This window comes from Palaemon carinicauda, chromosome 26 (genome assembly GCF_036898095.1).
Source record: "Palaemon carinicauda isolate YSFRI2023 chromosome 26, ASM3689809v2, whole genome shotgun sequence".
Lineage (NCBI taxonomy): Eukaryota > Metazoa > Arthropoda > Malacostraca > Decapoda > Palaemonidae > Palaemon > Palaemon carinicauda.
This window is the reverse complement of record NC_090750.1, coordinates 32,303,655-32,330,913: the sequence shown is the minus strand read 5'-3', so window position 1 is coordinate 32,330,913 and position 27,259 is coordinate 32,303,655. Positions and strand designations below refer to the sequence as shown.

General features: G+C 36.3%; 1 protein-coding gene across 1 annotated transcript in view; it reads right to left on the bottom strand.

Annotated features, from left to right (window-relative positions):
- Positions 1-27,259, bottom strand: part of LOC137619876 (decapping and exoribonuclease protein-like) — a 400,284-nt gene that overhangs the window by 372,235 nt on the left and 790 nt on the right. The window contains exon 2 of the mRNA XM_068350166.1: positions 21,089-21,188. Within this exon, the coding sequence (XP_068206267.1) occupies positions 21,089-21,188 (100 nt within the window). The remainder of the gene's footprint in view (positions 1-21,088; positions 21,189-27,259) is intronic.

The window sequence follows — 27,259 nt, the reverse complement described above, 5'->3', positions numbered from 1 at the left end:
GTGTGAGAGGGGAAGATAGCTATCCCCCTACCCCCGCTAACTAGCGGGATGGGTAGTTAACCCTCGCTAAATTATAAGGGCTCGTCCTTTCAGCTTCGCCGAAAGAATACCATTATAAATAGCTAAAGGTTTGTGATGTTAGGAAAAATACAAATTACTTCCAAATTTGTTATTTTATTGTAATGCAAAATATTACAAGTCTTACTTGCCTCCTCTCATATAATGCTTAAATACGTGACCCCATTTAGAGATGTCATCCATTTCGGGCATTTTTTGAACTTTGAGAATTTCTTCAACCGGCCAATTTGTAATATAAATCGACCCCTTGAACCGGGAAAGATTGAAAAGTACCATATATTGGAACTTGCTGTATATTCACTTACACTTCATTTATTGTTTCACTAAAGTTATCTATCCATTCAGTATTGAAAGCAATTACAAATTCATTGCACAGCACATTCCAGAACAAAAATATTCATATTATACAGTACTTACGGTATAAGGATAAATTTACTTGACCAGGTTGAACACCTGAAACCAAGTTTTATGAAACCTCCCACCTACCAATGACTAAGTGTGTTTAAATTTTATTAACCTAATAACTGAAGGTGGTAGAAATTAATGGATACCTTTTCATGGGAAGTGTAGATTAAATCTTACTTCCTTTGTTCCTACACGAATACAAACCATTGGAAATGCTGTTAAAATTTCAAAAAGGTAGTTATAACTACCGGTGTGTGAGCCCCAACCCACCCATCAGTTGGCTACTTTATGTGTAATGTTTAGGAATTACATAATTAAATCCATGACCCAAGAGGTCAATGTAGAAGTTAGGAGGAGTGTGAGAAACGCCATAGTTAGTCATAAACAGGATGCGAAAGCCAAACCTTAGCAATGTAACATTTTTCATGAAGAGTAAACACAATACAAGCCGTGAGAAAGAGTTGTGTCTCACCAGATCCGGGTGCCTTCCTGTATTAATGTTGTGTTTACACTTTTCATTAAATACTGAGATAACTAACTAGACGTTATCATCAACACTAATATTTTGGTGAGTTCTTATCAACCTGTCATACGGAATGGTCATCCGACCAAACCATCTATACTCCTGTGATGGAGATGTTAATAAACTATTTTAAAGTTAATTTACTTAGACTTATTCAGAAGAAGTAACCTGCAAGTCTAAAATATATAACACATTGAAGAGACATTTGATTGAAACAATAATGTGTGTTTATAACAGTACCACACCAACAATTGGTGGCAGCATTTAAACTAAAAGAACCAGCTTATCAACTTTAGTATCCACAGAATCAACAGTCATGAATCTACAATTTTGACGAAGTATCTACGTCCACCGAAGAAATGAACACATTGAATATCAACTATAATTAGTATACAAACAGAGGAACTGGATCTTTAATCAACACCTTATGAAGACGAAGGACTGGCATTCAACTTTATGAATGTTTATTAAACATTCAAGAATCATATCCAGGAAACACTACATTCAACATACGACGGGAAATCGGACCGAAAACATTCACCCAAACAGCTAAACTCTCGCAAACCAGAGAGAGAGAGAGAGAGGAAATGACGACATCGCCCTTCGCCCATATAAACTCAAGCTAAGTACATTTCTTTATTCATTTCAGTTTTAAACAGTGAAGTGTTGTTATCACGAGTCAATCATCCATTATTGCTGGGGCGAGTTGTTTGCTAATCTTCATTTTTTCTTTCGTTAAAGGAAACTGTATTCAACTTCGAATTCTCGTCTAGAATTTTTTTTCTCTCTGTGCTAATTCCGTTTTCTTTCAGAAGTTCTCGGGAAATATCTTTATATTAGTATCATTGTTTTGGGGGATTTTGTTATAATCTATATTGTATAGTGCTTATGCGTGTACGCAGTGGACGTCTGTATTCATATAGATATTTTGATAGGATTGCAAGGAGTCGTAGAGATAGAAAAAGAAGTAAAGTAAACATGACGCCTCCTGTGAGTCCGAGTAGCCCCAACCCTGGACCTAGTAACCCCGCTCCCATTGTTACGTTAGTAAATGCCCGTTCAGCTATCCTTCCGTTTCAAGGTCGGGTCAATGGGTTCTTACCTCAGAATGTCGAGTCGTGGATTTCTTCCATCCACGCCCATTTAAATGCTAAACAAATTATAGATCCATTTGTACAATTACAAGAAGCTAAAAGTTTTATAGACTTTTCTAAAGGAGATGCGAGTGCGTACTTGAGGGGAGTTTCATTTCAAGAGGGAATTACATGGGACGATTTCAAAGTTAGGCTATGTGCGGTCTATGGCGGTGAGGAAGCCTTAGATGTAGTTTTAACATTGAGAAATACACTTAATCAAGCCACCATGACTCGGCTTAATGTTATAGAGAGAGCAGCTCTCATTGCTGATAGGCTAAACGAGTATCAAGATATTTTAGGTAATTCCGCTAGGGTTATTAGAGATAACATCTCCGTGAAAGATTTCTTACGATTAATGTATTTAACTTGCATGACACTTATGTTGCCAGAAGCTTTAGTGCGGTGTTTTGATAAAAAGTTAACGCCAGTAAGTACGGAATTGGATGTGTATGAACAGATAAAGAAACACATGTCTAAGTGTCCTGATCTTGATCCCTTGTTTACACAAGTTTTTGTAAAAAATGAAACAAAGCCACAACAAGTAAACGTGGTTAATGATAGTCAAGTTGCAGGAATGAAGTGTTATTATTGCAAACGTGAAGGTCAATTGATTGCAGACTGCAGAACGAGATTTTGTTCATTACATAATAGTTCAACTCATTCATATAGTCAATGCTACTCGCGAAAGACACAACAGAATCCTAGAAATACACAGTCAATTCAACAGTAAATTCCCTATGGAAATAAAAAGAAAAATCCTCAGTTCAATAAGAAGAAACAGCCAAACGTCAATGCAGTTCAAAATCAAAAACAAACAAATAGTGCTTCAAATAACGCTGATCCTGGACCGTCTAGCCAGAACTCGCAAGGTCAGACTAATTTTCAGAATGTGCAGAGCAAAGCAAATACCACATAATTAACTCCAATGGGGAAGAGAGTGATGTTGGGTCATTTGTATCAACATCAGTAGTATTAAATAATCCATTTAATGTTTTATCAGATCATTGTGAGGCAATAGATTTTCCTATGAAACACACGACCGAATCAAATAAATCAGTGCATGCTCCCATAGATTTGCAACAAATTCATACAATAATAAGTCAAAATGAGTTACGACCAACATTATATGCTGTAAATTTAGAACACCGATCCTTTACATTATTTTTTGACTCTGGTAGTCCACGTAATATCATGGATTTGAGGACACATCATTTGTTGTTTTCGAACTTCCCTATAGAGAAGTCCGGAGTAAGGCTCTCGGGTATAGGAAATAATGAATTAAATGTAATAGGCATAACTCATGTTCAGTACAAGGTCGGTAAGCGCACGTTTGCCGATACCTTTGTTGTTGTACAAAACATTAATATGTATCCAGCTGTAATCATAGGATACCCGTCTATGGGCACTCAAAACATTATCTTAGCCCCTGCCAAGCACGGCGTGTATATCAAAGGAAAATTCTATAAGTCTTCTAATACCTTAAAATCAGTTTTGGATAAAAAGGAGACGACAAATAAAACAGTGACGTACATTAAAGAACCAATAACTTGTCTCATTAATAAAGAAATAATATACGCGACCCAACAGAAATCTCGTTCACCCGTAATATCATCTTGCACGCAATATATCGAGCCGAACATACCTTCGAATTTAATAGTGCAAATAAAGAAAACGTTACCGGGATCTGAAATATTAATCCTTTCCGACATTTTGAAAACTAACAGATTGTCCGTCACACAAGCTATTCATACAGTAGGCTCACAACAACAATGTAATATTGAAGTCTGTAATCATTTAAATACCACTTTAGTAATTCACAAAAATCAACATATCTTGATGTAGAAGTATATAAACATCGTATTCTTACCGTTGCTGAAATTAATCACGCTCAATCAGTTGCAGATGAATCCCTTTTGTAAGCTATTAAAAATAAAATCAGTAAAGACATTCAAGAAAAAGAAATTCAGCAGAAATTTTTGGACTTTTAACTGAATATCATGATGTTTTTTCCACTACGGATGGATCCTTAGGAAAAACAGATCTGATAGAACATCAAATAAGGTTAAATGACAAGCAGAAAATTATCTATGTACCCTCGTACAGACTCCCTATGAAATTCCAGAATGAGATAGATGATGAAGTAGGTAAAATGCTAGAAGAAGGAGTCATTAGGAAATCGAACAGCCCTTATAGTTTTCCATTAATAGTTGTACCGAAAAAAGATCGAACATGGTGTATCTACATAGATTTCCTGATCGATTCCCAGTGCCATGTACTGACGATATTTTATCTTTGTTAGGTCAGAATAAATATTTTACCAATTTGGACTTACTTAAAGGCTTTCACCAGATATTAGAAGAAAATAGTATCCCATACACTGCCTTCAGCACAGCCAGGGGACATTATGAATTTTCACGTATGCCTTTTGGTTTACGTTGTGCTCCCATAACATTTATAAGAATGATTAACATAGTGTTTGGAGACCTGCTAGGGGATATATTGCATGCCTCTATAGACGACCTTGTAATCTTTTCCAATACCTTAGAAGAACATCTACGTAAACTAGAATTAGTACTACAGAGACTAAGACAACATAACTTAAGGGTAAAGATTAGTAAGTGTGAATTTTTTAAGCCAGAATTAGTCTATTTAGGTTTTACGGTGTCAAGCCAAGGTCTTAAAGTAGTCCATGATAAGGTGTCGGCTATCCGTAACTTTCCGATACCTACTAATGTCAAGGGAATACAACAATTTCTGGGGTGTAGTGGATATTACAGGCGTTTTATACGCAATTATTCAATAATAGCCGCTCCCCTAACTGATCTTACGAAGAAGGGCGTAGATTTCATATGGTCTGAGCAGCATCAACAGGCGTTTAATACCTTGAAAGAAGAATGTGTAGTTCTCCTATCTTAAAATTTCCTGACTTCGGTAAGGAATTCTTCATTGCAACAGACGCCTCAGACTTAGGAGTAGGAGGGGTATTGCTTCAGCAATATGAAAAACAATTTTTCCCGATAGCTTTTTATTCTCGAAAACTGAGAACTTCCGAAAGTAGGTATGCAGTAATAGACAAGGAAGGGCTAGCTATTGTTAATTCACTAGTGCATTTTAAGTTCATAATATACGGTTATCCCGTCAAGGTTCTTACTGATCATAAACCCCTAACGGAATTCTTTAAAGGCTTTAGTCACAGCCCCAAACGAGCTCGGTGGCATTTGATCATTCAAGACTTTGGCGCAAGAATCGGGTATTTACCAGGAAAAGCAAATATCATAGCTGATGCATTATCACGCAACCCCGTGTCATCTTGTACAGAGCCTTTAGCTGAATTAATAGATATATCAACATCCATGCCTATTGTTAAAACTATATCTGAACAGGAAGATCTGGGCTGGAGTGCTGAATTATTACAGACTGAGCAAAGAAAAGATCAGAAATTAGAAAAAATTATAAATGCTTTGGAAGGAAATCGTAAGGAAAAAGAATATATAAAGTATACGCAGCAGAAATATATAATTAAAGACAATATCCTGTGTAGATCCGTGACAAGGAAAGCCCACAATACACCACATGTGACTAACGACCAGGTAGTGGTACCAATCTCACCTATATCCACTGTCCTAAATTGGTTGTATGCAAATCCATTGCATGGACACCCGGGGTTCTCATTAATGTCACAGAAAGCCAAATCATTGTTTTATTGGCATACGATACTTACAGATATAAAAAAACACATAGCTAATTGTTGCACTTGTCAGGAAAACAAAGGGCACACGAAAACACCTGTCAGCCTAGGGGCTTATCCCGTGCCCAATCAACCCTTTGAAAGGATACATTTTGATTTGTTAACAGGATTTTACGAGTCAGACAGAGGAAATAAGCACTTCTTAGTAATTGTAGATGCTTTGACTCGATATACAGAACTGATAGCGCTTAAAACTAAAACTGCGATTGAATGCGCTAGGAAGTTTTACGAGTGTTACATTTGTTAACATGGAATTCCACACATGATAATCTCAGACTCGGGTGGAGAATTTAATAATCATTTCCTTACCTCACTGTGTGAATTCCTTAGCATAAAGAAAATCAATACGATGATCTATCACCCAGAGTCGAATGGGCTAGTGGAAAGAGCGAATAGGAATGTTTTAAACATATTAAGATTAACACTAGGGGGATCAGACCCCAACTGGGATACTGCAATACCTGCGGTACTAAGTATTCTGAATCACTCATATCATATATCAATTAAAATGTCGCCGCACGAGGCATTGTATGGTACCCCAGTTAGAACGCCTTTCCATGTATTAACGCCTACAACTAATTTATCAAATCCTTTAAAAGAATGTATAATTGCAAGCAAAAGTTGTTTTGATATCCTTCGAAAGAATTTAGAAGCATCACAAATCATAATGAAAAGGAATCATGATAAAATAGAGAAGCCAACTAAAACATACCGTGGGTGATAATGTATACACACAGGTAAATGTACGTAAAGGACTCAATTATAAACTAACACCTAAGTTTGAAGGGCCATTTAACATTTTGGAAACATTAACGGCCAATAGATTTAGAGTTCAAAACGTATCTCAACCCATTGATGAGAGAATTGTACCATTGGCTCACATAAGAAATTAAAATAAGAGAGAAGGAAGTGAGGGAATTTTTTTTTCTTTTATCTATGAAACTTATATGTTAACATTTTTTTCTTCTTAATACAGGAGTAATTACATATATTTTTCTCATTACAGGTTTCCAAGATGAAGTTTTTATTGTTAGGAGCGATATTGTTCGCTCAGACATTTTTCTCGTGTGGGAAGACCTCTAAAACTAAAAGTATAGATTTTAAGTATGGCACTATAGTAGAGAGAACAGAAGACGTTTTTCTTACATCAAGCAATATAGTTATAGAAGTACGCATGCAAGCAATTTTTCTCCCAGAGAATGACGTCACTAGTTTAAAGAGCGACATTTCAAGGTTTGCTGCTTCATTAAACGAAATGCATAAAAGACACTTTCTTTTTAATACAGAGAGTTCGCTTGCATCGACACTAAAAATGGCTGAGATGCTATCCCAGGACTTGCAAAATAACACTTACGAGGCAGAATCTTTGGCTCGTGACCTTTTGTTGTGGACAGTAAGACACACTAACCTTGAAAGATGTAACCCGTTTATTTTTGCTGCACTAAACATCTTTGGATCTGTTGCAAGTTTAGGCTTAGGCATTTCAATTCGTCTTAAAATTAGTAATAAAAATTAGAAAATTGAGTTTTTGACTCATGAAAATGAATTAGTTTTATCAGAATTAAGGAATCAGTTAACTTCAATCAATCAAATTTTGAGTTTGGTGAACGAACATTCTAGTAATATCAGTCAGATTATGGAAGTACAAGACTTGTTGGCAACGTTAACGTATTATAATTCAAAAATAGATCATATCCATAATAAAATTGCACATTTCATTGAGAAATCAAAAGACCATGTGGAAGCTATTACGTTAGCGACTAAAGGTGTTCTGTCACCGCATTTGTTGCCGATAAAAGACTTAACACTAATTGTGGAGAACGGACGGGAGAAATTAGGTTATATTCCTTTGTTAGGCGCACGTAGGTTAGAATTTTATTACAGCCTAATTACGGTAAGCGTTGAAAATTACAGGATTATGATTACAATTCCCTTTGATTCTTCCGATGCCTGGCAATCATACAGGATATCACCATTTCCGACTTTCATGACAAATAACTCAAACCTAGTAATATCCAGTTTGACAGGACACGTATTGATTTCCCCTGATAAGGAAACATATACGGTCATTAAAGACTTAAATAAATTAACTCACTGTTCAGACGCGATGAATAAAAAAAATATGTACAGCTGACTCCTTTGAATTCCATAAAAACTCAATGGATTCATGCGAGTTAGGTATAGTGCTAAACGGTGCTATCTCCCATACACATGAAAATTGTCTGAATAAACTTTATCAATTTGACGATAATAAGTTCAATTGCAGACTGAACAACGGCTCGTGGATACGATACGAAAAGGCCGACTTCAATGTATCATGCCCGGACGGATCCACGTCCTATTCCCAAATCTTCGTTGCAGCAGAGGGTTACATCGGTACGTCCACGAATTACACGGTCCGAGGAATTAACACTATCATCAGAGAACGGGCCTACTTCGCGAATTTCATGTGGTCCACTACAATCCCATCTTCACCTCTCCCATACAACAAACATGTAGCCAAGCAGTTGATGAAATTGACCGAGATGAACCACCCGTCACCGACTTATGCAGATCTTCGTTTCTACGTGTTACTAGCAGCAATCAGTGTTACGGACGGTGATGATATTTATCGCCGTTAACATCTTTGTTTGGCGTAGGTTAAGGCAAAGTAAAATGGAGCTCAAACAGAACGTTTTGCCATGTCCAGACAACACTCCTGATTTGTTTTTGATAAAATTTCAATTTAGAGCCGTTTGAAATTGGCCCCTTCATTCGCTCAAAGGAGTGAAAATTGTTTGGAATAGTGTTGTGCTCGAAAAGCGATCAGTACGTTAGTAATATGTAGTTGAAGAGACTCAAGAACATTTGCATTTTAAAAACATTTTAAAAAACATTTTTGAAAAAATAATAATAAATCATTTTTTGGGCACCTAATACAATATATAAGCCGTAAATGTTAAAATAAAGAATCTATGGGCATCTAATAAAATATATAAGCCCTATATATAATATGTATATATATATATATATATATATATATATATATATATATATATATATATATATATATATATATATATGTATATATATATATATATATATATATATATATATATATATATATATATATATATATATATATATATGTATATATATATATATATGTATATATATATATATATATATATATATATATATATATATGTATATATATATATATATATATATATATATATATATATATATATATATATATATATATATATATATACGAAACCGTGGTGCGTGTACGTACCAGGAATTTATGATTGTGCACTGAAATTATATCTTTACCAAGGTAACAAATATTCTTTATTAGTTACCGTATTATAATTATCTGTATTTTTGACAAAGGTGACAACTATTCTTTAACAAGTTACCGAATCATATGTACAGCAGTATTTTTTTTTTTTGGTACCATATAATCATTTGCTAGCAATGTACCATATGTATGATCTGTATTTTCCATGCATTTTTCTTTGTTTTTGACAATATCTGTTAGGTATGTTTTTTCTTTTTTTATGTACCTATTTGAACATTCATCCTTAATCATTTGTTAATGGCTAAAGTTAGAAAAAAAATATATATATATATATATATATATATATATATATATATATATATATATATATATATATAGATATATATATATATATATAGATATATATATATATATATATCTATATATATATATATATATATATATATATATATATATATATATATATCTCCAGTCACACTCCTAGTAAACATATTTTCAACGTATTGTTATATGTTCAATTAATTGAAGGTAGCTGTCCAAGCTAATGTAATGTTTATGAATTACATAATTAAATCCATGACCCAAAAGGTCAATGTAGAAGTTAGGAGGAGTGTGAGAAACGCCATAGTTAGTCATAAACAGGATGCGAAAGCCAAACCTTAGCAATGTAACATTTTTCATGAAGAGTAAACACAATACAAGCCGTGAGAAAGAGTTGTGTCTCACCGGATCCAGGTGCCTTACTGTATTAATGTTGTGTTTACACTTTTCATTAAATGCTGAGATAACTAACTAGACGTTATCATCAACACTTATATTTTAGTGAGTTCTTATCAACCTGTCATACAGAATGGTCATCCGACCAAACCATCTATAATCCTGTGATGGAGATGTTAATAAACTGTTTTAAAGTTAACTTACTTAGACTTATTCAAAAGAAGTAATCTATAAGTCTAAAATATATAACACATTGAAGATATATTTGATTGGAACAATAATGTATGTTTATAACAGTACCACACCAACATATGGAACACCTTATACAATATTTATAAATATCAAGATGACAAACATTCGTTCCTTATACTGTACCCTTGTTTTGTAGAAATATAAATAAAAGCTGCCAATTACTAATGCGTAAATAGTTTTATAGGCCCCAAATACAGATAATAAATTTGAAAATGTTTCACATTTTCTTAAAAGTGTTTCCTCAGACTACACTATACGCAAAGAATGCACTGTATACAGAGAATATATTTGATACCCACGCTGTAGCATACATAGTCCAAGCTGTTAAGTAACTGTAAGGAGTCTCCATCATTTTTATAAAGTTACCCCTAGGACTTATGAAATCTGCAGTCAATCTGGAATACAGAAACAAAATTTGGTAATTGTTTTTAATAGAAAATACCAGACTACAGTATAGCTCAAGGAACTTCAAATAGCATGGCCAGCAAGCTAATATTTTCTTGTTACCCGTCTCTACTATGCAGTCTTTGTCATTTTATACATAGACTGTTCACACCAGAAAAGATGAAATCTCATTGTTCTGAGATAATACCTTCCACCTGATGTGAAAGTGTCTTATGCAATATATATATATATATATATATATATATATATATATATATATATATATATGTATATATATATATGTGTGTGTGTCTGTGTGTATATATATGTGTATATATATATATATATATATATATATATATATATATATATATATATATATATATATATAAATTTATGTGTGTGTGTGTGTTGTATCAGGGTATGGGTGTTCTACACGAATGCAACAGAAATGAGTGACTATATATATATATATATATATATATATATATATATATATATATATATATATATATATATATATATATGTATGTATGTATGTATGAATAAAACCATCATATTTCATGTGTCGAAGGAACGCAATTTCTAGGTCTAAATTCCGACAGAAAGTTGTTGACTTGGATGTCATCTCAAAAAGCTAAAATCTAAATGCTTAGGGATTTTAAATATTTTCAAAGTATTGGCCCATACATCTTGGGGAGCAGATCATCACACTCTCCTATTGAAACTTTTAAATGGATGTGAAATATATTCTTCAGCTTCTGCTATCAAGTTTAAGATTTTAAATTCCATTCACCATACTGGCATCAGATTAGCTACTGGTATTTAAGATCATTCCCCATCCCTAGTCCTTTATTGGTACAGGTGAGTGGCCTCTGGACTTATATCGTCAGTCTACTATGATTAAATATTGGTATAGGTTACAGAGGCTTCCTAATTCACTGTCATTTGAAGCTCCCAATAAAGAGAATTTCTTTTCTTAAAATGAGGCTCACTCTACATCCCCAAAACCTTATGGATTCGAATGAAACAACTGGTAAATTGCATGCATCTTTCTAATAGTGGAGTATTACCTTTCAGGCTATCAGTCACCCCTCCTAACTTCCTGAGATCTCCCTCTATAATTATGTTATTGTCTCTAAGTGAAACATTATAAATGTTACCTTTTGAACATGCAGAACAACACAAGGATAGTGGATTTAGATTTACGGACGGCTCCAAATCAAGTTTTGGTGTTGGATTTCGGATGTACAATTCTTCTTCTAATTGCAAACGTGCACTCACTTTAACATCTCTATCTTTACAACAGAGCTGCTTGGTAGCCTAACTGCTAATGAAAAAATAGCATAATGAAATATGGTAATTTTACTGTTTTTAGTGATGCAAAAAGTGTGTTGCAGGCACCGACAGTTTTTTAATCTTACCAATTCTTTAGTTTGTAAAATTTTTGGAATGGCTCTTTATTTGTTGCACTGCAGGTAAAGAAGTTAATTTTGGCTGGATCCCGGCTCATATGGGTGTGCCAGTAAATGAAGAAGCAGACAAATTAGGAAAAGAGGCAGCAGACAAATTAGGAAAAGAGGCAGCAGACAAATTACTTCCCGGAAGATACCTTCTTCCATGTAACAACTTTTGCCTCATATCAAAAACTCTCTTGTTGATATTTGGCAACGTTACTGAAATTCTATCAATTGAAATAAAGTGAAGGAAATATAAAATGCTATATCTCAATGGAAGTATCATAATACACCAAGAAGGTGGGAGACTGTCCTCTATCGCCTTAGAATTGGCCACACACGTTTGATTCATGAGTTCCTCATGACTAGCACGTGTCAGCCATTTTATGATGATTGCTTGGTTCCTCTGACTGTAAGGTATTTACTTATTGAATATTGAATGTCCCTATCTTGTTGGTTTCAGGGGATAATTCCTGTTTGAAGCTCTTGGTGAGAATGGCAGGTACATCCTTACCAAGATTTTTGGAAGGGACATTTTTATGATGCCAGTGGTATTTTCAAGTTGATATTGGAAGCTGGCCTTCTTATTTGTTTTTAAATGATATATTGAATTTTAAAACTCTCATTGCTAAGTTATTTATTCATTTCTGTTTTTATCTTAGTTTTTAAGCTGAAGTTATTAATTGTTTATTAAGCATTCAAATCAGCATCAATGACAACTTTTGATGCAGATAATTATAAATCATTCATTCAATCATTTTAGCATGGCTCTGCATATTTTACATTTAAATAAAAAGATTTTAATATGCTTAATGTACTAGATAAAGATTTCTACTTTAAAGCTTAACTCAATAGAAATTAAATCTTGCCTCTCTGAAGATTCTCTGACACACTCCTGGTTGTTGAGGATCCATTTCAAGAAGTACTGAAAGTTCTCTTCAAAGTTTCCTGTATACCTGTTTAATTTGTCCCAGCCTCTATTCAGTTCCAAGTGTACCTAGAAAAAAATTTATTTACAGTACAGTACTTCTGAATTACCCAATAAAGCTCATAATAGTTTGCCTCTTAAGGCCCCCCTAAACGGCAATGAAAATTAGCTACCATTGAGGAAAGGAAATAAATGAACTATGCTTGAGAAGTAATGAGTAAAAATTTTTGGATATCTTAAGATTAGTAACATTAAAACAGATCTGTCATATATAAGCTATGAAGAGAGACTTATGTCAACCTGTTAAACATAAAAAAATTTACGGCAAGTTTCTACTTCTGAAGTTTCAGCGAATCAGTTGCCTAATTAGGAAGATCATTCTACCCTGTGATCACAGGTTGAAAACTGTAATACCTAAAATACTGTGAAGCGTTGAGCTTTATGATGGAAAAGGCAAGACTGTTAGATTCAACTGGAAACCTAATACTACGTGCAGGATGGAAAGCTGGGAAGATCTGAATACAAAACTGTCAAAATTATAAAAAATCTTACACAATATACATCAAGAAGTAACTGGACGATGATGCTAGAGATATATATCAAGATTATACTCAGGAAATTTGATAGACCACATTTTTTGTGCAACAAATCAAGATGAGAATTAGAAGCGAAATACCAGACAGAACAATAATCAAAACAAAATATAATGATCGAATTGAAACATTTCTTCAGGATAAATTGATCACCAAAAATCGTAAAAGGCTTTCTCAATAAGCTGATTCTTTATGTAGTTGAAAAACTAAAGGACCAAATGTTTCTCAAAAGGAAGTTATCAATCAAGACTCACACGTAAAAGTTTAAAGGAGTTGTATATAATTAAAGGAACATGATTAATGCCGAGATCTGGATCTTGATGGGCCACTATCCTAAACCCACCTACAATCATACTTTGAGATTTGTTAAGGTTCAAACTCATGCCCCATCATTTGCGTCCTGCAATAGTTTTAGCAAGATCTCCGTTAAGAAATTCAGCAACTCCAGATCTAGCCTGCTGGTCAAAGTTGGTAATGAAATTGCCTCAGTTTATTGACTAATTTTAAACCCTCTCAATCGGATGTTATCCAATACAGTGTCTCTTCTCAGCAGACGTTTGATCATTCAAGGGGAATTATTCATTGTTGGCATCTATGGCTTCTCAGCAGAGGATATATTGAAGAGGTGCTCTCCTACTATTTTTAAAGTCTAAAAACAAGATGGAAAAATAATGGTATTCTATTAGTATTTCGACACCTTATCTAATTGACTATTAAATTTAGACACTTGAACAGTTTTGACAGGAAATTTCACCCGCGCACATTGCAGTGTTACAAGTTTTACGAGTTTGATTATGTCAATACCAAATGTACTAACGGTAAACGTTTCCTTTGCTCAACGTTCCGTGAAACCTCTGTAAATTGTTCCATTGTAAGGGAGATCACTCTAGATTCAGTCTGTATCCGCAATACAAGCAGGAACAAGCCATAATTCTGACTCTCAATTATCAAAATTTTACCTTTGTGCAGCTAGAAATTTATTTTCGTTAAAGAGTTCAACTTATGCTAGTGTTATATCCAGTCACCTGGATTCAAGAAATGGATCAAGAACTGCTCATTCTTTGTCTGCTACTATACTTCATAATCTTGATAAATAACCTTATCCATTATGAAGTCCCTCAGAATCCACCTAGATGGAGAATATTAATCCCTTAGCCTCACCAGGTACACCTTATTGAGAAAGCCATTTGACTTTATCACTGAAACGATACTCCATGTTGAAGTCTTTCAACGGGCAAGAAGGCTCTCAAACTGGGGAATAACCTTTTCCTCAGTTTGACTCAAAATTTCTCATTTCTCACATACTTTTGTTTGCATATTACTATTTCAACCTCATTCATATTCTATCAACTGTTTCTCACCTTGCTGTTGAAATTCTTTTCCCCTTTTCCCTGCCTAGATTTTTGGGAAGGAATGCTTTTGTTGGGATTGGAGTTCTTTTTTCAACACTCAATGTGAGAACTTTGGTTTTTATGCCGACTACCCATTAATATTTGCATCATAGGAGTGTCAATATTCCCGTAATGGCTCGCACAACTATTTTTTAACAGAAATTTGACCCTTGGATTTCATGGGTGGGCCAATTTCATAGAGATAGAACCCATACAGCAGGGGAACCCCACTCTCTACAGGGCCTCCACTATCGTTTAACCTTGTTCGTTCACAGTATTTATCTTTTCAAGTCACATCAGTTGTCATGAAAATATATAGTAGGCTCATTCTGAAGAGACTATAAAGAAAGATTGATGAAAAACTTAGAGGTGAACAAGCAGGAATTCGAAAAGGTACAAATTGTACTGACCATATTTTCATTTTAAGACATGTGGTACAGCAAGAAACGTGGAGAATATAGAAATGCACTTTTGATGGCATTTGTGGACTATGAAAAAGCCTTTGATAGTGTACACCAGCCTATTTTGTGGAGAGTCCTGCGTTATTGTAGAGTTCCTCTTAAATATATATGTAAATTTGATTAAGTTTGTTCATGAGCATAGCAAGTGGAAAGCTAATGATAATGGAGTCCTATCAAATGAATTTCCAGTGAACAGTGAAGTACTTCAACAGAATGTGGTGTCACTTATCGTCCTCATGGATTTTGTAATGCTTAGAACAGCTGGGGGTGGGAGAGAAGGGTTGGGCGGGATTGGTAACAGGGAATTAGCAAACCTAGAGTATGCTGATGACACTGTCCTTATTAGCGAAACGCCACAGGATTTGCAAAGCATGCTTACTAGAATACATGAAATATCACAGGTGGTTGGGTTCAAGATAGATAAAAGAAAGACAGAGATGATGAGAACGGAATATGCAATGGAAGATGAAATATCATTGGAAGGAGAAATGATTAATGAGGTAGAATAATTTAATTATTCAGGAACTATGATCTCTAATACAGGGTCTCTGGAATTAGAGCTTAATGAAAGATTGAAAAAAGCAAATCAGACAATGGTTAGGTCAAGTAAAATTTGAAATTCAAATCGCCTTAGATTATATATAAAAATCAGGCTAAATATAATCTTAGTGAGATCGGTGTTACTGTATGGACATGAGTCGTGGTATGACAATAAAACAATATCCAACAGATTGTATAGATTTGAGAACAATGTCCTCAGAAGGATATTGGGAGTTAAAAGGCAGGACTGGATCAGAAATGTAGTTATAGCAGAGATTACTCAATTACCATATGTGGATGAGATCATGGTGAGGGGTAGATAGAGATGGTTTGGGCATGTTTTTCGCACTCTCCAAGAGAGATTAGATCACCAATATTTCAACTGGGATCCACAAGGCACTAGAAGAGTTGGAACACCCAGGCCTACATGGCTTAGGACTATGAAGTGTGAACTAGGAGGTGATAAATGGAGACGTATTGATTTGAAAGCTCAAGATAGAGATAACTGACGAAATCTAACTGGGGCCCTCTGCGTCAACATGCATGGAAGGAGATGCTAATGATGACTTGTAAGCCTTTAGTACTAAAATCCTTATATCAAAATAATTTTCAAGTCCACCATGATATTTTCATTAGAAATATTGGTGGAAGAATATTCCAAACACGTATAGACAATTCATATTCCGAATCTTTTAACACTGAAGGTGGTGTGCAGGGTAGTGTCTTTAAGTGGGAGACTTTTTACATTGACATTTAATGACATAGTTGGCCAAATGCCAAAATGAGTAGAAAGTAGCCTTTATGTGGACGACCTTGCAATATATTACTCTTCTAACAATATTTGTCATTTACAAAAAATTCTTAGTATAACCCCTTGAAAAGTACAAGTTTGGACTGTTTCTCTTAGTTTCAGGCCTTCTGCAAAGGGGAAAAAAACTCAAGCAATGTTTTATAAGAATAGTAGATGGTAGAAAAACCAAGAAATAAATCCCGCATTGACACTTGAATCCAATTCCTAGATAAGGTAAACTTTAATTTTTTAGATTAATATTCGGTACTCACTTCAGTTGATAAGAACACGTATCTTACATAAAATCTAACTATGATAATACTATCAATTTAATGATTAAGTAGTATCATAAAACTTGGGGTGCAAGGAGATCAACTTTATTGATGACCTGTAGAGCACAAGTCTTATACAGGACAGATGATTATTGACAGCCCAATATATGGATCACATTCGAGACGTGCGACTTTGGAGTTTACCCTTTTGATCTTCCCCAAAATATCTCAGGTTTTATGTGAAAGTTGGGAGCCACCTTTGTCCTTATAGAGATTTTGTAACATTGTGAGGTTGTGCTAGTTGTGCTGCAGTATCTTTAGACAAAACAAGTCTGTTCTCTTTAGCTACTGAAACATCAGTATTTGGATGTGAACTAATAGCCATTTTGCTAGCAATTCACATTAACACATTAGAAGATTAAGTGACTAAGATTTGTCATATATTCTGATTTGAGAAGTGCCATAGAAGCCTACAAATGTCGTAATCATAAGAACCAACTTGTAGCTAATAAGTTGGCTAAGACACCAGCCACTCATTGACATACTACCGCTAGAGTTATTGGGTCCTTTTAAGAGCCAGGTAATACTACTTTAGACATCTCCCTGGTTAAGTCTTATTTTTCTTTTGCCTACACATACATCGAATTGTCTTGCTTGTTCTTTACATATTCTTCCCTTTCCTCATATATCTGACAACACCAAGATAATAGGAAAATTCTTTTTCACTCAAGGGATTAAACCTCAATATAATTATTCAATGGCTACTTTCCACTTGATCATGACATAAGAGATGCTTTAGCTATGGTAAGCAGCTCTTTTAGTTGAAGGACGCTCCAAATCAAACCATTGTTCTCTAGTCTTGTGTCGTGGCCTTCCAGTGTCTTGGTCTAAAGTCCACTTGTTTGAGGGTATACGCAGTCACACTTTTCTATCTGTTTCTTTATTTTCTTTCCTACTGGCTCATTTTTCCCTTGGTTTATGGCGTCCTTTTGTAACTAGGGTTGTAGTTTAGCTCGTTTTACAAATTCTATTCCAATAGGGTAAATATGGAAATATGTTGGATTCCTGCTCATTTTGGGGGTTTTGGATTATGGAAAAGCAGATGCTGCAGCTAAATCGTCAATAGATTTACCAAAAACTAGCCATTAAACTGCCAGTAGAGATTAATAACCCCCCTTAAAACATTTTATTGCAGCAAAATGGCAAGCTCAATGGAATACTGGATCTGACTGAAGTGAGTTTAAAAAAAAAAAGAAAGTCAATTGTTCCACTATGGAAATTTCCAGTACGTAAAGAAAAGACTGAATTCCTTTTAGCAAGGTTGCTTATTGATCACACAAGTGCACACCTCTTGAAGTAGTTCCCAAGTGTTGTAATGTTTTCAAAATGCTTATTTATGGTGGTAAGAAAGGTTTTCATGACATTTTATCGACCTGATAAATTCCAATTTTAAGATTTTAACCTTTAATAAACTTGGGTTTTGTAGATATTTAAATTTATATTTATCACATAAGTTAAGATGTCATTACAGAACTTAAATAGTTTTCAGAAGACCTACTTCTGAAATCTAAAATTGCTGCTCGCATAGTAGGACACATCATGTCCAAGAATCTTGGCAAAGATGAACCTGCTATCCTCACCTCGAGCCTCATTAATAATAAGAATATTAGAAGATCCGTGATTGTTATAACACTGGTGGAATGAGTGAATATCAGGTTTTGGGCAATTGCCAGATTATGTGGCCTCATTTATGATTTGCTCTCATTATGATTCAAAACAAAGTCAAGAGATAAGAAGCCTTGATAATTAGTAGGTGACATCGAGGTTTAGAAATCTCTATAGTAAGCATTAAAATAACCATAGTACCCTAAACATTCCTGTCGTATCATCTTCCTTTACACATCCAAGATAGCATAATCTAACTCTTGCCACAAGTATTTTTACATAGCATTGTGCAAATATAAATTGTCACTGCTGCCAAAACAAATAAATAATGGCAGGGTACTCCTAGTCAACAATCATAGAGCGGGTGTAATACTCGTAGGTTTTCATTGGTTTTTATGTGGATTTTGTTGCCCTTTGGAGAGGTGGTTTAGTCTGATTTTTCTTGTTTTCGAATAAAATCTCTTAAATTATCTCAGAGTAAAACAAAGGCCAACTGATATTGTATTAAAACTTTTAATTATTTCAATAGGCTAATTTCAAAAAGTAAAGTAACTTAATCTTACTTGCAATTTCCCTTTCTCTTGTAAATACTGGGTGTCAAGAAAGCGCAGCAAAGACTTGTCATGGCCAAATTCCCTCTCAGAGTCCACGGAATAACATCCCAGGACATTTGGTTTGTGTAAAACATCGGCATCACCCGAGTATGTCTCAGGACGTTTTATCTGGAAAACATCTTTTAGATCTGGAAGGGAAGATGTCAATCAGTCAATCAATTCCTACGGCACAGTTTTCATCTGGCCATTTAAGAATTCTCGCTACACATGTTTTCATCTGCTACTTTCTCAGCCTTGTTTTTGACCAAGACTTCATAGATCTGGCCCTTTGAATACCACTTCATGCACCTTTTTTCTTTTCTTGTGTGAAAGTCTCAATTACTTTTAAACGAATTGTCTTACACATTGGTTATTGGGTTTAAATATACTAAATCCTCTTGATTCTCTTATACTTTTGTTGGTTACTCTTTCCCTCCACTTTATTCTCAACATCATTCAAGATTTCACTTTCAAATCCTGCTTGCTATCTGTTACAGCTGACACTGTGCCACGACTTACGTTCATATCCGATGTAAACTTGTGATTTGAACATTCTAGCAGACTCTCATACATTTCTATCATCTCGAATCGTTTCTTAATCAAATAATATAATTTGAACTTCTATACCTGATGGACTGTAGATATATCTTGTACAAGATCCCATTTCACCGTAATAACTATGAAAACAGCATGATTTTAATCTGGTGAATGTGTCAGTTAAATATAGCACTAGAGAAATAATGTCCAAAATATGTTTTTCTGTATAGTTTTAGGCAATAACTACTCAAATATTCCAAAATGATCAAGTGTAGCCTTTAATTGCTGATGTCACCAGTAGCTACATTTTTCAGGTCTGCCATCATCCACTTCCTTGTTCTATGCAAGGTCAATTGATTTTTATATTGTCCAAAAAGAGCTTAATCAATAATGTCTTCTAGAAAATTCTACTCCATTTTTATGCAATTCACATTCACATCTTGATTTCAATCACTAGCATAAAGGCTTTCCCTGTCTTACCAACTTGAACTGACAATTATCTTTTTCACTCGGGCACAGAAAGATCTAGAATCGGTATCTGTCATACCATAGGTAATTGGGAAGAGTACATGCAATCGCAAATCCCAATTTTACCGTGAGTTACACATTCTAATTTTCAAATTGATATTGCCTTGTCCAATTTCTGTCAAATGCTCTTGTTCTTTGGTCAAAAACCTGTCGTGGTTTGGTGAGTGCTGAATTAAGAATCAGATCATGGTACAGTATAGCATTATCTCTCCAGTAACTGTTAGGTACTATTTCCCTAGTGTTGGGTTATATGAAAGCCAAACTAAAGCTCAATTTCCAGGCTCTACGTGGCTGGTATAGTCAAGTCCATGACAAGTAAGTAGGAAATGTCTCCTTGTTTATTGCAAGAAGACATCATTGACATATATTAAATACTATTGCAAAAGACATCTTTGACACACACACACACACACATATATATATAATTTCCTGGCCAGTCAATGACATGCAAAGTCCAAATAATTATCCACTTGTATTTTGGCTATAGTGGGGAAAACCTTCCATTACGAATTGATGAATTATCATCATAATACAGAAAAGTGTTGTGAGTTTGGTTTCAAGACAATGGTGCTTTTTTAAGGAGAACTTTTCTTTTTTTTTAATTGATAACTTTTGTTGTTGAAATGCCTACATTATCAGTTAGCGAATACCAACCAATATCACACTCATGGATTTCTTGACTTGTCTTGACTTGAACTGAAACAAGAGAGGAACTGTGAAAATGCTGACAGTGATTATTCACAAACCTATCAATAATATTGTTTTGTAAACTGAAGAACATATTTACTATAATCGGTGTTTACTTACCAAATTCGATTCCATCCGATGGTCCGACTCCTCCAAGGAAAGGGTTTCCTGAATCAAAGCCTCTGCCTCTTCCTCGAGATGTATTTCCACGGCCTCGACCCTGTAGAGAATGAGTTTCCTGAGAAGAATATAGGTGTAACATTTGAATATATACATACGATGCCTAAGTGCTTTGTCATCTTTGTGCTTGTGTGTTTCCATCCTCGGTGCGAATCAGCAAAACTGTTGATTGATCCCAGATTATCGGCCACAAATTGACCTAAATTATTTGCCAAGGTCAAGAGAAAAGGCGTTGAGCTGACAAACCTCTCCTAAAGACTTTCCGAAATTTCAAAAGGTAGAATTCTTTAGAAGATATATATATATATATATATATATATATATATATATATATGTATGTATATATATATATATATATATATATGTATGTATATATATATATATATATATATATATATATATATATATATATATATATATATCATACATACATATACCAAGGCACTTCCCCCAATTTTTGGGGGTAGCCGACATCAAACAAATGAAACAAAAAAGGGGACCTCTCCTCCCAGCCTGGCAGGGGCCTCTACCGAGCTCGGCTGGTACTGCTAGGGTGCCACAGCCTACCCTCCCCCGTTATCCACCACAGATGAAGCTTCATAACACTGAATCCCCTACTGCTGCTACCTCCACGGTCATCTAAGGCACCAGAGGAAGCAGCACGGACTACTGGAACTGCGTCACAATCGCTCGCCATTCATTCCTATTTCTAGCACGCTCTCTTGCCACTCTCACATCTATCTTCCTATCACCCAGAGCTTTCTTCACTCCATCCATCCTCCCAAACCTTTGCCTTCCTCTTGTACTTCTCCCATTAATTCTTGCATTCATCACCTTTTTTAGCAGACAGCCATTTTCCATTCTCTCAACTTGGCCAAACCACCTCAACACATTCATATCCACTCTACCTGCTAACTCATTTCTTACACCCGTTCTCACCCTCACTACTTCCTTCCTAACCCTATCTACTCGAGATACACCAGCCATGCTCCTTAGACACTTCATCTCAAACACATTCAATTTATGTCTCTCCGTCACTTTCCTTCCCCATAACTCCGATCCTTACATCACAGTTGGTACAATCACTTTCTCATACAAAACTCTCTTTACATTCATGTCTAACCCTCTATTTTTTACTACTCCCTTAACTGCCCCTAACACTTTGCATCCTTCATTCACTCTTTGACGTACATCTGCTTCCACTCCACCATTTGCTGCAACCACAGACCCCAAGTACTTAAACAGATCCATCTCCTCAAGTAACTCTCCATTCAACATGTCATTCAATGTCGCACCCCCTTCCCTTCTCGTACATCTCATAACCTTACTCTTACCCACATAATTTCTCAACTTCCTTGTCTCACACACCCTTCCAAATTCTGTCACTAATCGGCAAAGCTTCTCTTCCGCATCTGCAACCAGTACAGTATCATCCGCAAACAACAGCTGATTTACCTCCCATTCATGGTCATTCTCGTCTACCAGTTTCAATCCTTGTCCAAGCACTCGGGCATTCACCTCTCTCACCACTCCATCAACATACAAGTTAAACAACCATGGCGGCATCACACATCCCTGTGTCAGCCTCACTCTCACCGGAAACCAATTGCTCACTTCATTTTCTATCCTAACAAATGCTTTACTACCTTTGTAGAAACTTCACTGCTTGCAACAACCTTCCACCAACTCCATATAACCTTATCACACTCCACATTGCTTCCTTATCAACTCTATCATACTCTTTCTCCAGATCCATAAATGCAACTTACACCTTCTTACTTTTTGCTAAATATTTCTCGCATATAACTGTAAAAGTCTGATTCATACAACCCCTACCTCTTCTAAAACCACCCTGTACTTCTAAGATTGTATTCTCTATTTTGTCCTTAATCCTATTAATCAGTACTCTACCATACATTTTTCCAACTACACTCAACAAACTAATACCCCTTGAATTACAACACTCATGCACATCTCCCTTACCCTTATATAGTGGTACAATACATGCACAAACCCAATCTACTGATACCATTGACAACACAAAACGCATATTAAACAATCTCACTAACCATTCAAGTACAGTCACACCCCCTTCCTTCAACATCTCAGCTATCACACCATCCATACTAGATGCTTTTCCTACTCTCGTTTCATCTAGTGCTCTCCTCACTTCCTCTCTTGTAATCTCTCTCTCATTCTCATCTCCCATCACTGGCACCTCAACACCCGCAACAGCAATTATATCGACCTCCCTATGATCCTCAACACTCAGTAAACTTTCAAAATATTCCACCCACCTTTTCCTTGCCTCCTCTCCTTTTAACAACCTTCCATTTTCATATTTCACTGTCTCTTCACTTCATGAGCCAGCCTTCCTTACTCTCTTCACTTCTTTCCAAAACTTCTCATCTCTCCATATGAACGACCCAATCCCTGACCCCACCTCAGGTCAGCCCCCCTTTTTGCCTCACTTACATTGCGCTTTACTCTCACATTTTTCTCTCTATATTTTTCATACTTCTCTACACTATTATTCTGTAGCCATTCTTCAAAAGCCCTCTTATTCTCTTCCACTTTTACCTTCACTCCTTCATTCCACCATTCACTGCCCTTCCTCATGCTGCCTCCAATAAACTTCTTGCCACACACATCACTTGCAATCACAACAAAATTTTCTTTTACTAACTTCCACTCCTCCTTTAAATTACCAGTTTCACTTACTTTCACTTCATCATATCCCATATTCAACCTTTCTTGATATTTACTTTTTACCCTCGGTTTTATCAGCATTCAACCCTCACTAGCTCCCTTTTACATCCACCTACTCTATTAACCCACTCTTTTGCAACAACTATACATATATATATATATATATATATATATATATATATATATATATATATATATATATATATATATATATATATATATATATATATATATATATATATATAGAATATACACACACACATTACATACATACACTGTATATACATTTCTTAGTGGGAGATACCTTAATGTGGCCGAAAGGGTTAGCTTATTATTCCGCCTCAGCCGAGCTCTCGCGCCGACATCTCCTCTCTCCCTCTCTCTCTCTCTCGCTTATCCGCGCAGCTGAAAATGTCAGTGTGCTGACCGTAGAGTTTCATCACCATGTCCGTCTTCTACCTTGGAGACTGAGCATGGCACCTGTATCCTGACGGACATCGCCACTGCAGGGACTGCTACAATGAACCCTCCTGTAACTGTGACAGCTGTGCTGCCTATTCACAAAGTAGAGTGAAACTTTTCAGCTCAGTAGGCCTCAGAACGACTGACGTTTCTGATAAATCACTGCCAACTCATGACATGAGATATAGCTGCCAGGAGTGTAACATCGCCTCTGACAGGGTCCTGCAGCACTTCAGGACCATGAAAGCCATCAGAGAACCGTACACACCCACGTCCAAGCGAATGAACAGCCCTGAACGCCCTTCTCCAGTGCCTCCCACACCCCAGCCATCACCTGTCACAACTCCAAGGCCTGAAAATACACTTCAATCCTTGCCTGCACGTATAACTCCACTACAGACAGATGCAGCTACAGCTATCCTTCAAACCTCGGTGCCTGAGACTTCCACAACCATGGAAACAGATGCTTTTGAGACCCAGGCAGTTCCTCAGGGAAACCATTCCCTGGATTGTAACAGCAAAGTCTGCCTTACTCAACTCCTGAAAGAAGCCTCTGCCATTGCTGCCAGTATTCCAGCTCCAAAAGAAATCAAGATACCACTGCCAATCTTATACGCCGCCGTTGCTGCCATGGCTGCAAAGCCTGGTATGCAACTCACAACCAGACCAAACCGAAAAGGAGACCTTATCATCTCCCCAAAGGACCAGGAAACTGACAGACTTCCCCAAGATGAACCAGCCTTGACACTGCTTGACCTCTCCCTGATCCTGAGGAAAGCAGTCATATCCAGATACCCCATCACCATGCCAATCTCCATCGACACATCTTGCAGCAACATTGACGGGGCAGTGCACTGCAAAAACAAGAACGATGTCAGCCACCTCCATCGGTCCAGTGCCTTCCTCACTGGATCTAGGAGTTTGGGGGACCTTCCCCATCCAGGAATATTCACCTGAACCTCTCAGATGCTACCGCTGTCAGCGATACGGCCATCACAACGAGGAGTGCAAAGGACCCATCATCTGCGGAGTCTGCAGCCAGCGCCACAATACAGAAGTGTGTATCCCGGCCCACAAAGATGGCAAGGAAACCAAGCCCAAGTGCCCAAACTGCTCCAGGATTCATCATGCCTGGAACAGGCGCTGCCCAGAACGACTCAAGAGGATAGCTGCTATGAAGAGCACTTCCTCACCCAAATCAACAAAAGCACCTGCAAAACAGCCGGCCCAGGACCAGCGACCTCCTCGCCAAACAAGACAACGACAGCCGACCACTGTCACTGTTCCAGAGCAATCTAGCAACCCCCCAGAAGCACCTCTCCCACAAACTACACCTTCCAACCCAACCCAAATCCTTGCTCAACAAGTTGAGTCACTGCCTTTGAAACACCTCATCCCTTTAACCTTTTAAATCCTTACCAGAGTCCTTTCCCTCGCCAAGATCCCCAACTTCATGGAGCTACCCCATACATTCCAGCTGCCATCCAGCGAGCAGGGATAAGCTTATTTGCTTAAACCTGTTTTTATCTCTCTGACTTAAATTACATCACTCCTCTCCCAGTCCCTTCTACTTACTGGGACTTGTTGCTTTAACAACTTTATTTCCTAGTGACAGACTCTGTTTACCTTTCATTTCGTGGACCTAAAGAGGAGTCTCTCCTTTGGGTCGCTACCCTCCCTTACACGCCAGTCGCTATATATCCTCCCTCTTGTAAAGTAAAGATCCACCCTTTTTTGCGTTCCTAGCAACTCTTAAAATCTACCCTTGTGTATTCAACGTTGCTGTACCCTGGCCTCCTCTGGGAGAACACCCTACAAATTCAAATTCTCTTACAGGCTGCCTTTGGTGCAAGAGCCCGTGTCTTGCTATAGGCAAGGCAATCTTATAGCAGTAGTAGTAGTAGTTATTGACGTTATCAGCAAAGCTTTACTAGTCAGGGCCACCCATACTAGGCTGGTTTGCTGAGCGATCAGCCAAAAATCTCCCACTACCAATTCGCACTGGCCAGAATGGAGATTAAAACTAGTCAAATCCCAGAAATGTCGATAGAAACGACTGCATGTATGTATATACATGCATATATATATTTTTCATTTATTTGTTCATTTATTTATTTATACTTATTTTGTTATTTAAATGGCGTGGATATTTCCACATTTGTCATTGCTGCCTGCTTAGGTGAATGGGAGAAGGGTTGGGAGGTGTTTGCATTCAATTTTTTATCACTCCATTGATAGTATTTACATTTTCATCCTTAGAAAATGTCTGTTAGCACCTTATTTCCAGCCTTATTTTCATCAATTTGATGATTCTTCCTTTCCTAAGCGTTTCCGCAATTTTGGTCTGATTGTGTCTACCAATGTCTTAAGTTTTTAGTTTTTCTTATTATTTTATAATTTCTATTAAGTTGTGCTAGTTATGGTTTATCTCTCGGATTTTACCCTCATTACTAATATTTTCTTAATGAATTTGTTGGTGTTTTGTGATAACTTTCTTTGGTCTTGTTTAGGACTTTTTCCACCTATATCATGTGTTGATTCTAACACAAATAATGTGAAATTACTGTTCATTTCTTCTTTACTTGCTTCCATTTCACCATGTAGGTCGTAGTACCTATTTTGTATTATCATCATCATCATTATCAGCCTTTACTAGTCCACTGCAGAACAAAGGCCTCAGAGACATGTCCCTCCGCTTGCATCTGCCTATGTCTACTATGCCAGTCGACACTCGCAAACTTTCTTAGTTCGTCAATCCATCGTCTTCCTTCCTTCCCCTGCTTCCTTTGCAATCTTTAGGGACCCATTTTGTATATTTAATATTTTCATCACGAACGATCGGGATTCAAATAAGTTGTGCGCACACACACACACACTCTCACACACACACACAAACATTTGACTTTAAAGGGTGCTTGCTATCAAACAACACTATGCACT